The following is a 15,889-nucleotide window of genomic DNA, read 5'->3' on the forward strand; positions in this document are numbered from 1 at the left end:
ATTGCATAACATGGGAAGTGGGCGGAAGTTGATACGATCTCCTGACCCCTCGATGGATGATAGCAGTAGAAGAGAAAGTACAGGGCATGTTGAAACCCTTAGGAAATGCATCATCTTTAGTTCTCCCTGCCCTCAAGCTGAACACTTGTCCTAACATGTATTGATAGCTGCACATCAGAATGTTACTGGTACAATAGCTGAACCAGTACAAATCAGAACACAGAAGTACACTTCCTTTCTAGGAGTGCATTTGAGTGTGAAGTTGCAATAGGTAACATTATAAAATAAAGGAGAGAAACAAATTTTTCACAAGAAACAAATAATAATTTGGAATAAAACATGTTTATAGATTTGTTAATATACAGAACAGAAGTACATACAAAACATGACAAGTATAAAGCTTTTTATCAAACTTTTAAATACCCTTTAGTAAGAAAATGTAAATCGGGCAATTAACAAATCAATGCCCTTATTTTATCTGATCACGATTCAAAACTTTCCCTTGATTTTCATATCAGTATGAAACCTGGCCAGCCAGGAATCCCTATCTTACCTCTCTAACAAAGTTGCAAACATTTATTTCTCCATCCTCGTGTTACCACATCTAGAAGGACAACGTAGTAGCTTCAGTGTACCACCGAAATAAGATCATCACAAACATAGCACTTCTCCCTATTGCAGAATACATTTAACACACTGACCCAAGTCATAGAATATTGACTGGAAAAATAGATATTACTTAGTGGGAGTTTCATCATAGGGTTAATCAGAACTAAGGAGGACTGTTCTTTACTTATTGGTGTGTCAGCTGTCCTTTCCCAACAAGAAAAGGGTCATTTTCGCAGTCTGTATGTAATAGTGTTGAATTAAGACTGATCCATGTCCATTTGTGTATTGTCGTATACTGACCCAAAACTAATATATTAGACATATTATTGTAACAGAGGATAAAGGAAAAAAAACAGAAATATATTCTTTTAAGGACAATTCAGTGGTTTTTCTACAGATAAATCTTCACTGGACCCATTATCTTTCCTCTAGGGTATGAACTGTCCAGAAATTGTCTGCAAGCGATGTGAGACATCATGACTGAGTGGTTATATTGATCCCTTGTTACCTCGTGGAAATGCCAAGATAGGTCCCTTGGTGTAGGATGCCATTAGAACCAGTTAAGGACTGCATATTGAAGTGTTTGCCACTGTAAGAGAGTAGGGTTGATTTGTACAACCTGTAGAGAATCATCATCAGAGACACCCTTTGGAGTGTGTTTGTCGACTGACTTCAAGTAAGGAACTGCAGCGCTACATCCTCACAGCCTTCACCCTGGAGAGAAGAGGAGGGGGAGAAGCATTATGGCAAAGCATGATATATATGATCAGTTCCAGACTCAGTTCATGCAGACTAATGTGGCTCTGAACCTTGCTGCCCGGTGGTGGTCGGGGGCTTCCTGTGTCTCACATGTTGAGCAGTGGGATCTGCCACACCATGATGGTGGACACCGTCTCTTCCTGGCGCGACTGTTTGGTCTTCTTGTTAACCCTGCGGTGGCCGAGCCCCCCTGACACCACCAGCAGAGAGCTCACGTCCACCTTTTGGGCCCGCCGGCCCCTCTGGGAGTGAGCGGGGTCGTTGAGCAAATCGTAGAGGGCGCCGTCTTCCGGCCCGTGCTCCAGGGAGCCCTGGGAGAGGGCCAGCGAGCCGCACGACGAGGAGAGAGAGTCCTGGAGAGCCATGCTGGTGCAGCCTGCCTCCCCCAGCCACACGCCTCTACCCTGGGGGGGAGTGGAGGTTGAGGCTGGAGGTGGAGAGGTGGCCTGGGTCTTCTCTCCATCCAGGGCCTCTGCTGGCTGGGTGGGAGGGTTGGTGAGGGGGCTGCAGGAGGGCCGGTTGCTCACAGCGGCTGCCATGGTGAGGAACTTGACAGGGCCATGGTGAGCATGGAAAGAGACCATGCCTCGACCTAGACACAGGCAAAGAAACTCCGTTTACAACTCGAGATGCCTCCGTCACTATATGACCTATCCCACAGTATTCATGTACAGCTATGCCATTAAGTGTTTACTGTACAGAAACTGTTAATGCTACTTCGGATAAACAGCTATGGAATCTGTATGGGGGGAGGGAAGGGCAATTGGCAGAGCAGTTACACCTACCTGTGACTTTGGGGATGCCCTGTAGTCTGGGGACAGAGAGGCCAACTGTCACCCCAAGGTTGGTCCCCACCAGGAGCAGACCATGACACACCAGCAGACTGCTCACAGACACCCTCTGGGTCCCTACACAGGAAAGAGGGGGCGGGGAGACAATATTAGGATCTGAATCTGCTGAACAGGGCCTAAATTCCCAGTACAGAGTTCACGTACGACTGTATTGTACAGGATGTTCTTACTAGAGCGGACTGAACACCTGGAGGTATTTTGTCAGCTAATGAAATACAAATATTAATGTTCTTGCTAAAATTAGGATAAACACACAACATAATTCAGTCAGGGTCAAACAGTTTAAACTCAGTGACATAATGTACAGGGAGTGGCTGTTTATATCAACTAGAACACAACCTCCAGAAATGGCCAACGATCACCCTTAATGGACCACTCCAATCAGCCCAGGGCCCACTACAGTAGGAGGCACGTCTGCACTGTGTGTGGGAACATTACCACAGTTCCAACGCTTAACAGTCGCTCATCTCCAGGGCAACCAGGCAGAAAAAAAAGGAGCAGCCTCTTTCAAAATCTTAAAGAGCACCATTTGGGTTGGCTTTGAATCAAACAAACAAACACAATAGTGTTATGTAATAGAATGAGTGGAGCGTAATATGGTCATTAAGCAGGCTGCTGTGGGTCTATTCAAAGAGCCTGTAGCAACCCTGGACTGAACAGGGAGCTCTCTCCTTCTCCCTCCCCTCTTGTCACAAATCAGTTCAGTATGAAATGCCACTCCATGCTGTAAACGGAGGGATTGTTACATTAAATGTACCTTTCAGAGGGATGGCAGTAAATTTAGACATGTTGACTGAAAATGTTTGGTGACTTATTATGTGGAACTTGGCTCTGGTTTGAGCCCGTCCCTGCTCATTAGCTGTACTATGGGAACAGGCCGAGGTACAGAGGGGGGAGATGAACGTCTAGAGCAGAACGGCACCAAATGCTGATGATGGCAGTCAAAAGGTAATGGAAATACAGACGGCAAGCTAAAGCGTATGATTACACGGTCTAGTTTACCTAAATATCCTGAGGTGCAAGACAAGTTCAGACACCTCTGAGGGTAAAAGGCTGTAGGATATGACAACCAGATCGGCAGCCGTTCCAGCTGTGTAACAGGGAAGGAAGGGTGGTTACCCATGATGCACTGCCACTAGAGCAGCTAAAACCCAGTCAACTCCCTCCCATAATCCCTGGGGCTTGGATTCAAATCGCTGCTGATCTCTTTCCCTGACCCCCCTTGGTGGAGGTCACCCCACGCAAGGCAACAGTAGACCTGCCTCTAGGATTCCAGGAAGCCAGTCCTTCCACGCGCACACACACACATGGCAGCAGAGCATAGTTTACATGTGTTTGTAATGACTGCCCTGGGTTATCAGGAACACGGTGCTGTTGGGGGCTGGTGCCTTTCTCAACTTCCTTTCACAATATTTGGAGTTCCCCACCCATCGGGCCATAACAAAATAAACGTGGACCATACGTGAACAGGGCCGGGCCTGTCTCTGATCTCACACCCACTGGCTTTGATCTGCACTTAGCCTTAAAAAGCAGGGTGGCTGGCAGCAGGGGGGAGGAGATATTAAACAATCCAGATATGACACTGGTACAATCTCACAGCAGAAATGGGCTAATATCAGCAAGCTGTCTGGAGCACGCCTATGTGTCTGGACCCACAATAATATTTGTCTTGGTGTGTGTGTGTGTGTGTGTGTGTGTGCGTGTGCGTGAACCCTGATGAGAGGTGAGAGGCGGTGCCATGTTGATGATGATGATGGAGCTGGAGGTGTTATTTACTGGCTCCACATGTTTGTCCCCATCAGGCCATGCATGGTTGGGTATTTGGGTCAAAGCAGACAAAGGCGTCCAGGGTTGCAGATAGCAGACCCTCTTCTGCTGTATAGCAGACACTGGTGCCCTCTTGGAACATCACAACCAGACACTGACAGGGCAACTAATCAATGGTACATCCTAAGTGGATTTACCAGAGTGTAGTAAAACAAAGAATTTGAGGGAGATGAAAGCAAGCATTTGGATCTGTTGAATCAAAAAAAGGAAGATCTATTGGAATGTGGAAAATTGTGGGTAAATTGTATATATTGATATCATGTCCCACCCAACTGTTTCACACATCTGTGAGGAATTTGTCCCTGCAATCAAGGGATTGGTGAGGAATTGCTCGAACGTGAGTGAACACGAAGAGGACAGCCCAACCTGTAGCACTTCCTGTCTGCCGTCCAGAATCCTGCCCTGTGCTCTGGCAGGGAGGAACCCCAGGGTAAAACCCCACCAACACGCACATCCTCTTTCAGATCAACCCCCTGACTGGACCTGCCTCAGTGTGGGGTCCTTAAACAAACCTAATAACATGAGATCTGTAATGGAACCCCCTGCATCACACCGGGAGGCTTCTGAGAAAAGGCTCTGGCTCCAGAACTGCTGGCTGTGAGCTGTGTTGCCCCAAAGCTGTTAGGCTTCAGTCAATACCCCATGTCACAATAGTGTTGACTGTTCAAGTTTGTTATATACCAGGCTTCATTTCGCTATGAAAACTCAACCTCAATGAGTCAAAGAACAACAACACAGACAGCACTGGGCACTTGGCACAGTGAGATAGCCATCAGTCTTAGTTTTAAAGAGATATTGATTGTAGGCTTTCCTTGCATCAAAGCAATCGGTGACAATTCGTGTTGAGTCAGGGATCTCAGAAGCAGCACGGTCTGAGCTTAGATCCACTCAATCCATCACAGAGCAGCTGCCAGAAGCCAGAGTGGAACATTCTAGAAGGGTGCAGATCACATCCTGCACTATTACAGAAAATGAACATTAAACAGCCCACATCCAGAGAAACCTGAATGTGCCCTGACAACATCACATTCACATGCCAGGGCAGGGCATGTGTGGAATAAAACTGCCAATGCAGTGCATTGCAGTGGGGGGATTGTTTGGTATAATGATCACTTGGAAAAGATAAACAACCATGACAGCTATGCCACTGACCCCAATGTTGTTATCAGAGGAAGTCAGCTCTTACTGTTGCTGATATAGACCATTGGTCAGCCTGGAGCAGGAAGTCTTTCATGTCAGCGGTCTCTGACTTCCTCTGTGGTCTACATCTCTTATTAGAGCAGAGAGGCTCCCAAGGCAGACCAAGAATCAAGATCACTTTATCATTGACATCTGGGTGAAAACCCTCCTGTTGCTAAATGTAATCGTTCGGTGGTTGGAGGGAGAGTTTCCCAGAAGGTCATGTTTCTATAGACATCCGTCCAGCAATTACTCTAACTTTCAACAGCGTTTCTGTAGACACCATTGGCATTATGCAAGCTGTAATTCAGTTGCATAATCAAACACTGCACACTTAGAAGTTTAATGTTGTCGGTAATGAAACCAAAGAAGTTCAGTGATAGTAATTTAGTAATTTTTCCGAAACTAGGAAAGCTTGGGATAGCTTGAAATGCTAGCTTTGTGGTGACATGATGTTTTATGTTATGCTAACTAATTTTGAGTAACATACTATAATCCTAAAAACACCATTACATCACCTGTTAATTAAAATGAATCAATTAAGCCTGATTTAATTAAATAACACCATGGCCTATGATGAAATTACCCATTTTGTGATTAAATATTATACAATCCTTACAGTATGATCTAATGTCGCCAAATGTCACTGTATCTATTTGATATTGTAAATATTAGTTTAGAGAAAAGCTAGCGTGTAGTCTGGCACTAGGCTGTCAGCTGTGGGCCTTGTGAGAGGCCTGTGGCTTCAGAGCGCTGTATATGAAGCTGTAGGTAGAGGCTGCAGTCTGTCCTTCAGACTAGCCATTACCCATCATGACCACACACACTGCTCCCCAGACACACAGCTATGACCACAGCAAAATACACACACACACACACACACACACTCACGGGTGTCTCGAAAAACACATTAACTCTGGACATGAAAATCATCCTGTACAGTATTGTCAAAAAGTACTGAAGTTAAAAGGAATGAACATTAGCTGTCACTGACTCATGAAAGAACACTTCATGACAACCAACAGTAGCTGTGCCGCCTTACAAAAATAGAAAACAAATTTCAGGAAAACCAGCCAGCTGCCACAGACTCCTCAAATATAGATTCAGACTTATGCTAGCAGCCAGCCTCAACCTCCCCAATCCCTGCCTGTGTGGATAGTCACTTTGCAGAGCAACCAGAGAGAGGGAAAAAAAAGACTGAGCGAGAGAGAAAAAGAGAGGAAATGGGAGCGAAGGAAAGGGAGAGATTATGAGGGGTTTTCGTGATGTAGAGTAGAGCCAGGGCAGCAGATTATTATTCCCCAAACACAGCTGCTCTGTATCTCTCAATTATACGAACACTGCCTCCATGTTAGCTGTCTCCATGGCCACACACACACACACACACACACTAATGATGTTTGAGCCATTTCCACCTCAGGATACTACAGGGGGTTATTGAGCACTGAGTAAACATCTTATTTTGAGAACATGAATACAGTCTGAAGGGGATTCTGTTCATGACAGATCTATTTTTTTAAACTAGCCTAGCTACATTTAAATGTTACCAGACACAATCCTCCCACCCCGTCATGGTGAGGCTGTCGTACCATTCGGATTTAACCAGGTTGGAATGACACCATGCTCTCCACAAAATGTGAAGTTGGCAGAGCGTAGTTCTATGGGCATAACATTATGTGAATCCCTCTGTGAAATAGTAAAAGTAAAAAGGGCTAAACAATTGATTTATGCCAAAATACATCAGGTATCTACAGGATTGAGGGTTCAGGCTTGATGAAGAAACCAAATCTGTGCTTCTGAGAAGAGCACAAGTGATCATGAAAACATGTAGAAACTTGGTTAACCTGCAAAATCATCTACAATCCAGAGGGAATGGTTCCTGGGCTCGTTGTTTACTTTGACCATTTTAAGAAGATGAGAACATATATCGGAACATCACAAAACCACAGAACCATGATGTCATCTAATTACAGACAGGCACTCCGCTTGACAGCTCTTTGAAGCTGTGAGGTCATAAGAACCTATGTCCCTAAGGGCCATGAGTGGAATGGTGATTTCTGATAAATTGTACCTGACTGGATGATCCAGACGTTTGGATATCAAAAGAAAGCAAAGCCTTTTTCTGCCAATATGATTGCTCTGTTAAATCTGTCAAACAGTCAGTCCTCAAAAAGGTTTTTTTATCATCAAGTTAACCATAAGGATCATATTACTAAATTAAACTGGGAGGTCAGACAAGGGGGGGGGGGGGGGGGGGGGAGGGAGGCATAACAGTTCTGGGTGTTTGTAAAGCAGTCTAAGATGATAAGACTGCAGTATCCCCTAATCTGCATCATACATCACTACGGTGAACAGTGGGCTGATAGCCTGAAGCTGAGTCTCAACTTGAGCACAATAGCAGAATGGTTTGAGGATAGAATCCATCAATGTCATACGTGACATTAAGGTGGACACAGAGGTGGAGTTGTGCACAGGTTTCACAGTACTGTAAACCTAGATTCACAATTCAAGACAAACAAGACATTGTTTGTTGTCCGCTACTTGACATGGGTGAGGGGAATTAGGAGTCTTTGGTGTGTGTCAGTGGTAGAAGCCACTGGGTTGTGGCTGTGCTGGTGACGGGCCCTACCAGAGAGGATGTTGTGCACGGGGGTGGCTATGTTGATGTCCTGCAGGTGCTCCAGGGTCTCCGTGTGGAACAGACGCAGGGTGGAGCCCGAGCTGAAGGAGATCCAGATGCCGACCCCAGCCACCACCATGTGGGACACCACCATGCCCTCCTCCTGGTGGGCCTCCAACTGCCTCTGGGGGGGGGGGGGTTGTGAGAGAGAGAGAAAGACAGTATTATATATATATTAACTGCAGTACACAGGATTATATCCAAAGCCCACACTGCAGAGCAGACAGTGGGGTGGAGGACAGGGACATCTGTGCTGCACTCTGTCTGAGCAGTGATGGACTCTGCAGTGTCACTAAGACGCCAATTATTTCTGCTGCCTTGGGTCGTGACAGGAACATCGTAGGAAGCCCTGTGAGACTGGTCTTCTCAACACCATTGTCCACCATAGAGCTGGTTATGTCTACGAGCTGTTTGGAAACCCATAAACAACAAATCACAGTGATCACTGTGTTACAGTGACCACTGCTCCACAAAGTGATGGGATTATAAATAGGTCTAACAATGTAATTGTTTTAGTTGTGGTTGTTTATTTTTTGTAGAGCTATGTATATCAATTATATCAAGTTCATAGTCATAACATAAGCTGTGAGAAAAGTTCTATTTGACTTCACCACTTTGATAAAGTGGTGGATATCGACTTGTTTTGGCTTGGCTGCCTTAACTGAAAGTGCCAGATATAGCTATGAGGGCCTATTAGGTCATCTAGGAATATAAGGCTACTAAATGTGGACCATAACATATACCCAATCTTAAAGATCTCTCGTGTTCACAGTCTTAAATTGGTATTCCAGTATATTTTCTTGTTTTGTTCTTCAAGGTGTTTTGCTGTTGGACAGTAATCTCACTTTTCGTCATCCCTTGTAAAAAAAGTAGGCTGAGGTGATTCCATTCATAAGAACCACACAGCAGGACCTCACTCACTGTGTACCGTTCAACTGGTGAAAACCTTCCAGTTAACCCCTCCCTCAGTCTCCCTCTTTCTGGACTCCCTTTCTCTCTTTCTCTGCTCTCTCCACCCCACCTGTCTAGTTTCACCTTTCTCTCCCCTGCCCCTCTGCTGTGCCCACTTCTCCAGTCCCCTCCTTCTCTCTCTCTCGTCAATCTTTCCCCTTTAGTCACCGGAACAGCATGGGCTAGAGGAGGGAGACCAGCAGGTGGTCCTAATGAGCTTAATGACGCTAATGAGATTATGAGTCAATGCGTGAAGCAAAGTGAGGTGGGGCGGGTGTGTGTGGGTGTGTAGAGGGTGGAATGTGCTATTCCAGGATGGACAGCAGGTGCTGGTGTCCTGGGCTGGGCTGTTGGGGAAGAGGGCTCCTCTATCACCCAGGGAGCGAAAGACAGACCCCACCCTGGTTCCATGGTAACCCAAACTCCAGGTTCCAATGTCATTAGGGCTGAGCCAAGTGTGGCTGACATCTTAAGAGATTGAGTCCAGCAGACGTAGTAAACAAGAGACACTAAAGAACTAGATACAGATCACACACACAGACCACACCTTACTGTACAAACATGGCCATGGGCAATCATTATTTTGATTATCCAGAATAAATAGCAGTCTCTTTTTTTAAAGATTTGACTTACATAACATTACATTTAGTCATTTAGCAGACGCTCTTATCCAGAGCGACTTACAGTAAGTACAGGGACATTCCCCCGAGGCAAGTAGGGTGAAGTGACTCCCTGACCGCTCAGCCATCTGACTCCCTGACTTATTTAATTGTACATTGGACTCATGCCGACCAATTTATTTATTTATTTTCAGACTATAAAAAATGTAACTTTCCTAAAACAGAGCTCATGAATAGGCCATTACTCATATTGATGTAGAATTGTGACGGTACTGTATCTTTAAGAGTAAAGATTTCAACCAGCCATGCTGTGGAGGCTAGGCAGATCCATGGTGTGGGAGAGTCTGCAGCTACAGTATGTACACTTTGCCCTGTAGTACAGTTCTGAATGTAGCTGTGCCCACACCTCTGAACACACTGTGAAACACTGATAGAAAGGCTCTTTCCATTTCATCTGATAAGGGATTCATACTGAAGGTCTTTACGTCACAAATCACTTTGTGTATATTTAAGCAATCTCTGGAGATGCTGTCAGTGGACTTTTCATGCATGTGTTCTCTGAGCCACCTTAGTTTGTCAATGGTACATACTTTCCCAGTAATCTGACCCCCAGACAGGGTGTTTAACTGTCTCTGTCTGCAACACAAACCGGCTTCCTGTTTGAATTGCAGGGATGTGTGGCTGGTACACAGAGCAGTGCTTTGACAAAGAGGTGTGTGCGTGTGTGTGTGCATAATAAGTACCTCTAGGGTGTGTGTGTCGGTGCTGATGATGAACACCTGTCCTCCAGAGGAGGCCCAGATGTGGTCCTCCATGGCTAGCAGGGCCTTCACAGGCAGCACACCCAGCGGCAGCACCTTGGGTCCGTCGGGCCTCCATGAACCGTCTGGAAGGCATGCGCATGCACACACAAGTCATTGCTGTTCCATTTGCTGCTGCTAACGGTTAGTAGTAAAGAAATGCAAGCTTCAGTATTCAAGTTATCAAACTACTGGGTAAACAGAGGAAAAACTTGATAGAGCTACTGATAACTCACTGGAGTAACTAATAATGTGTTTGTGTGTTAACTTGTGTTACTCCTGTCATGCATGTATTAGATTGCACAGAGCCTTTTCTAAATGTCATCTGCATTTCAAATCCACAAATTAGCAGTGGAGTGGCCATTGATGGTTTCACAGCTTTCACAATGAATATAGATGTGCCTGGAAATATTAGTCATCCTCAGAGCTAGCCCACACACACCACCCACACACTGCTACAAGTGCCTGGGCACTGCTGTTAGCGATAGCTCCACACTCTGAAAACCCAACACCGCCTGCAATACAAATATAGCCCATTTCTCTGCAGCATTCAGCTCTGTGGACTCTCTCTAGCTGGGGGAGTCAAGAGAGTAGGCTGTTGGAGAGGGAAAGGTAGGACGGAATACTCCAAGGGCATTGCAGGGCAAGAAGGAGCAGTTGGAATAAGAAGTTCATTTCCTCCAGATTCTGAAATACCTCAACTATTCTGCTTCAGGAAGTACCAGAGGGGCCTCACCAATAGTGTTTGTTTAAGAGGAGGGACAGAGGCAGCCATTGAGGGGAGTGAGCAGGGGAGAGGTGCCATGCAGAGAGCAGGGAGTGTGTGAATGGTACGGTAATTACACAGGAAGTGAGGCTAATCTCTCTCTAAAGGAGGTAGGATGGATTAAAAACACAACAGGGCCTTGTATTTATTATTGTAATAATCACAGGATGTCTGTGTGTGTGCAACCAAGAGCAAGAAAAAGATGGAGGGAAAGACAGAAAGAGAAATGTCATTCCTTTTTGCTGCCAGTCTTACATAACCTCTTTCTATGTGGGTGCGTGTCAGCAGTTCTCTCACAAAACGTCAGTGTCATTCTCCTCCTGCTGGCATACAGCCACCACCAGCAGCAAGCCTTGCCCTTCCTCTATTGTAGTGTCACACAGAAACATTGAGACACAAACCCAAATCCACACACAAACCTCATGAAACAAACAGCACCCAACCTGCAGTAGAAGGAAAGTAAGCCATGTGACAGTACAAATGTACAAATAGAAATGTAAAAAAAACAAACAATGGAAGTTTCTTTCTTTTCTTCTTCTTCTTCAGTGTGTGTTCCCCCCCAATCTATTTGTTCCCTCTGACTAGCACACTTTGTCATACCATCTCTGCTGTACCCTTAAGCCTGGCACACAGAGGGAAGAACAAGGATGGCAGAATGAGGCTGGCAGGGAGTCTTTTTAAACATGAGTATCTGTACTACTTGAGTGAAGGATGTGTGTACTTTTGCCATCTCTGCCAACGGGCTAATAGAAAGCTGTCTTTCAGCCTACACAATGTATTTTAGGCATTTAGGCTGGGAACAACTGGTCTATTCATGACTGCCATCGGTACACAACATAGGTTACAGCAGGAACACATATTCAATAATAAGATTATATTAATCAGGAATATATGAACAAATAATGAGGCAATTGCTGATATACTCATTGTAATTAACACAAGCACATAAGAAATCCTTGATTTCTCCCACACACACAGCCACCTAGAGAAGGGCTTTGGCTCCAGTGTTTACAGCTCACACAGCTGCTGTCATGTGTGTCTACTTTGGATTTAGCCTTCATTGTGTAGCACCTCTTTGAAGTCTTTTCCCGGATGCAAATGGAAATCCATGCTTCTGTGAGGATGTCATGAGCTTATATTTGTTTTGGAGCACTGTATAAAATGGCTAGGCTGAACTACATGCTAATTGAGTCAGTGTGTGCCCAATCAATGTGACACAGCCCTGGAGAAGCATTAGCACTCGGATCCAAGAGTTCCAAAATCCAAACTAAGAGACGATGATTCATCTTTTCGAGTTCAAGCTTGAGCTGTGAGACTAAAGGTGGAACTGTTGGTCGTGTACAAACAGGTCGGCACCGCACACGAAACACAGTTCTTTCAGTGACTGGCCCTCAATACCTTATCCTGGATGATACATGTCAATAAAAAAAATAAAGAGAAATCTAGCAAAATACATTTTGTCTGAACCAACACTTATAACGGATTTCTCATTCATTTTGTGCTCTCTGAATGACAATTTCAAATGTTGGACAAACCGTGTGGAAAGAGTGACTTTCAGTTCAGTACAGGTGAAACTAAATAGGCAGCATTCCTGCAGCATTGCGGAATACTCCTTTGGGCCATACTGAGCTAGCTGAGGGATCAGGGGAAAAATACCTTCCCTCTATCCCTGGAGTCAGTAGCCTCAATCCACACACACGCCCCATGACGTGAGGAGGCCTGCCTGAACAGTGGGACTCAGCACTATTGAACCTGGATCTGGGGATTGACCTCAGGTCTCCTTCTTAGCACCTCATGATATACCAACATGGTATCAGGAGACCTGGTCATGACCTGGGGTCATGTGATTATACCTGGTCAGTACACTACCTGTCTCATTTAATCCATCAGCTCTAAATCACTTGTTCGATAGGATGTGTGTGTGTGTGTGTGGTGGGGTGGGGGTTGAGAGTTAGGTGCATGCAATAGCAGCAGCGCATGTCTGCTTGAGATAAACCGCCCTTGGCACTGGATAGACTTTATATGATGATGCTTCAGACACACATTCTCCGTACGTAGTCATTTCAAAGCTTCAAAACCTTCACCTTCCCGTGTGTGTGTGTGTGCATATATGAAGGAGAGGGACAGAGAGAAAAAGGGGAGAAAGAGAGAAATGAAGAAAAAGAGAGAAAGTGCGGGAGAGCAAGAGAGAGCACAATGGAGGAGTCCCTGTCGTCAGCATCTTCAGTGAGTGTGCTCTGCCAGCTTGTTGGCTGAGGGAAAATTAAATAGGTCAGCTCCAACACATTAGCCTCTTCTACCCAACAACCAAAGCCAGCCTTGGTGGAACCCTCTCACCACCCAGCGCCAGTCTGAGACAGGGGGAAGGCCCCTCTCCCTGGGGCGCATGACACAGTAAACAGCTAACGAATAACAAACGGCCCGCGGGGACTGGGCCAACCAAGCACAAACACCAGCTCACAACCTCTCTCTATGATTGACCAGGCCGGCATCGTTACAAATGAACACACCCCTCTCTTCAGCCGTTTGGCAGGGTTTAACAGGGTCAGACGGAACAACTCATTCATTCACATGAACTGTACGCTTGAAACAAAACATGCCTATTCATAGAGGTGAATGCGGTGTCCGTTTATGAGTCAGGGAAAGCTAATTCGGTTTCTGTGATGGTTTTAAGTATATCTACATTCAAGTTAGAACTCACTTCACGAAGGCAGACAGAAAGACTTGTGAGGGCGGAACAGACCAGGTCAGAAACAGCTTCTCACCTTGTGCTCGGGAGTAGACTGCCACAGAGCCGCTGACCAGGCCGGCGTAGAGGCACTGTCTCTTGTAGACGAGGCTGGTGACGGTGGACTTGTCTGGGGTGAAGAAGTGCTGCAGCCGCACCTTCTTAGACCTCTGGCTGCTCCTATACACGATGATGCTGGAGGCAAAGCACAGGAGAGATCATAAATCACTTGCAAAAGCAACCTCACATGGAAAGCAATGAATGGGCCCTATGGTGGGCTTTGTGGTCCAAGAATGAGTATATGTATTGAATGTTCTCCGGTGTTCTAGACGATGTGTACTGTACCTGCCCTCCTCCATCCCCAGGCACACAGTGGGGCTGTCGCTGCTGCCCTTCCCTGGGGACGGGGGGTTGCCCTCGGGGGCTCCCTCCCCATTTTCCAGGGGCTGCTCCATGGGAACGTAGGCCATGCATAGGATACGAGACTCCACGTTGAAACACTCAGTCACCTTAGGGCTGGAGTTCTGCATGGCAACTATGGCTATCTGGCCCATCTGATTGGTGCAGCTCGCCACCTGAATTTTTCATATGACAAGCAAGTATGTGAACTATACCAGAATGAAAATGCAACCAGCACAAACCTCCACTTAACTTTCTATTCTAAATCAAATTTGGGCAGATCAATTCTACACATGGATCTGATCCTTAAGAGACCTGATTCTCCCTGATGAGAAAATTACCCTTGAAACTCACGCCACAACTGAATTATTGGCAGTGTTTAAGTGTTACTGTAATGAACATACACCATCATGATAGGACAGGGGGGATTTAAGTCCCCTTGGCTTGACGTCTGTGAATGCTTGACCACAATCTGGTGGTAAACACAGTCAGCGAAGAGCTACTCAGTGTTCAAAACTGGACCTGGGATATTTTGACTGTGTGAATGAAAGTTATAGCTCCAAGAACAAGAGGTGCTGTTTCATTATTTAGTCACTGAGTGGGGTAAAAAAAGTTGTTTTGCCATGGAGAGGTGTGATGGCTCTGGTCCAGACATGGCTTCAGTCTGAACAGGAAGCCCTCAGATGTTGAGAGTATGTTTTGGCTGTATCTCTGTTACGTAAGGATTCCCATAAACATTCTCACAGACACACCGTCATGTTTCAATATTCACCATTAACGCATGCAGACACAAGAACTGGTCAGCTCCATGTTGATGACCTACATGGTTTGTTCAACTAGTGTATCATCATCTATATGGAAGTTACTACGAATACATCAGTATCAAAGGTTCTATTAGATGAGTGTAAGCAGCATGAGGATGGTGAGGCCATGAGGCAGGCGCTGGTGTCCTCACCCACACACAGCCGTGGCCCAGCGCAGGCGTGTCTGCCGTGCTGTCTGTGTTGATGTGGGGCTCCGGGTTGTGGACAGCACACTCCACCTGACAGACACACACCACATCACCATGAGCTGAAAGACGGTACTAGAACAGAATGAACATAAAGAGAAGTATAACAAGAAGCAATGGTGTCTAATAGGAAGACAAATGTAAATTTGTGAAAACGAGCTATAATTGGGGACCACTGTTAAGGCTCTGGTTCAAAGTAGAGGGGGTGTAGGGATGGGGAAAGAGTGCAGGGGGGAGGAGGAGGGGCACCTTGAACTCCTGCAGCTTGGACATGACCACAGGCATCTGACTCAGCAGGAGGGGATGCTTCTGTTTCTTGATCTGATTGCCATCGTCCTCCGCAAAGAACCACCCCTGCAGGTTGTCCTCCTCTGTGAGAGGGGGTGGGAGACACAGAGAGAGAGAGAGAGAGAGAGAGAGAGAGAGAGAGAGAGAGAGAGAGAGAACACAAAGTTAATTGTGAATCCATATCAAGGTCATTTAATTTCACAGCAGAACACTCAGTCCAGTGTACACAGTGGACACAAAACTAAAACTCAAAGAAATCCACGTCGTGCAACTGGACACATGATTCAATAATCTAAATTCCAGATTTAACGATACGTTTTACTGTCGGGTGAGCACAGAACTGGAACTATATAGTTGTGATATTCACTCTGAGGCCAAATTCAAAACTGAAGATATTCATATAAACCGGCCTCCCCCATAACT

At 45.8% G+C, this 15,889-nt stretch overlaps 1 protein-coding gene across 6 annotated transcripts in view; it reads right to left on the reverse strand.

The window, feature by feature from the left end:
- Positions 1-323: 323 nt before the first annotated feature.
- The window catches only part of arhgef10 (Rho guanine nucleotide exchange factor (GEF) 10), a 49,771-nt gene continuing 34,205 nt past the window's right edge, over positions 324-15,889 (reverse strand). For 2 of the 6 annotated variants that reach the window (XM_067243062.1, XM_067243060.1), the window contains 9 exons: positions 15,428-15,549; positions 15,125-15,211; positions 14,116-14,345; positions 13,808-13,965; positions 10,220-10,362; positions 7,855-8,029; positions 2,154-2,276; positions 1,419-1,960; positions 324-1,323 (listed from right to left, as the gene is read on the reverse strand). In XM_067243062.1, the coding sequence (XP_067099163.1) occupies positions 1,455-1,960; positions 2,154-2,276; positions 7,855-8,029; positions 10,220-10,362; positions 13,808-13,965; positions 14,116-14,345; positions 15,125-15,211; positions 15,428-15,549 (1,544 nt within the window). In that variant the 3' untranslated portion in view covers positions 324-1,323; positions 1,419-1,454. Of the gene's footprint in view, positions 1,324-1,418; positions 1,961-2,153; positions 2,277-7,854; positions 8,030-10,219; positions 10,363-13,807; positions 13,966-14,115; positions 14,346-15,124; positions 15,254-15,427; positions 15,550-15,889 lie in introns of all 6 variants that reach the window. The other 4 variants (XM_067243061.1, XM_067243056.1, XM_067243059.1 and 1 more) reach the window with 3 other exon arrangements.

This window comes from Osmerus mordax, chromosome 9, assembly GCF_038355195.1.
Source record: "Osmerus mordax isolate fOsmMor3 chromosome 9, fOsmMor3.pri, whole genome shotgun sequence".
In the NCBI taxonomy this organism is placed as follows: domain Eukaryota; kingdom Metazoa; phylum Chordata; class Actinopteri; order Osmeriformes; family Osmeridae; genus Osmerus; species Osmerus mordax.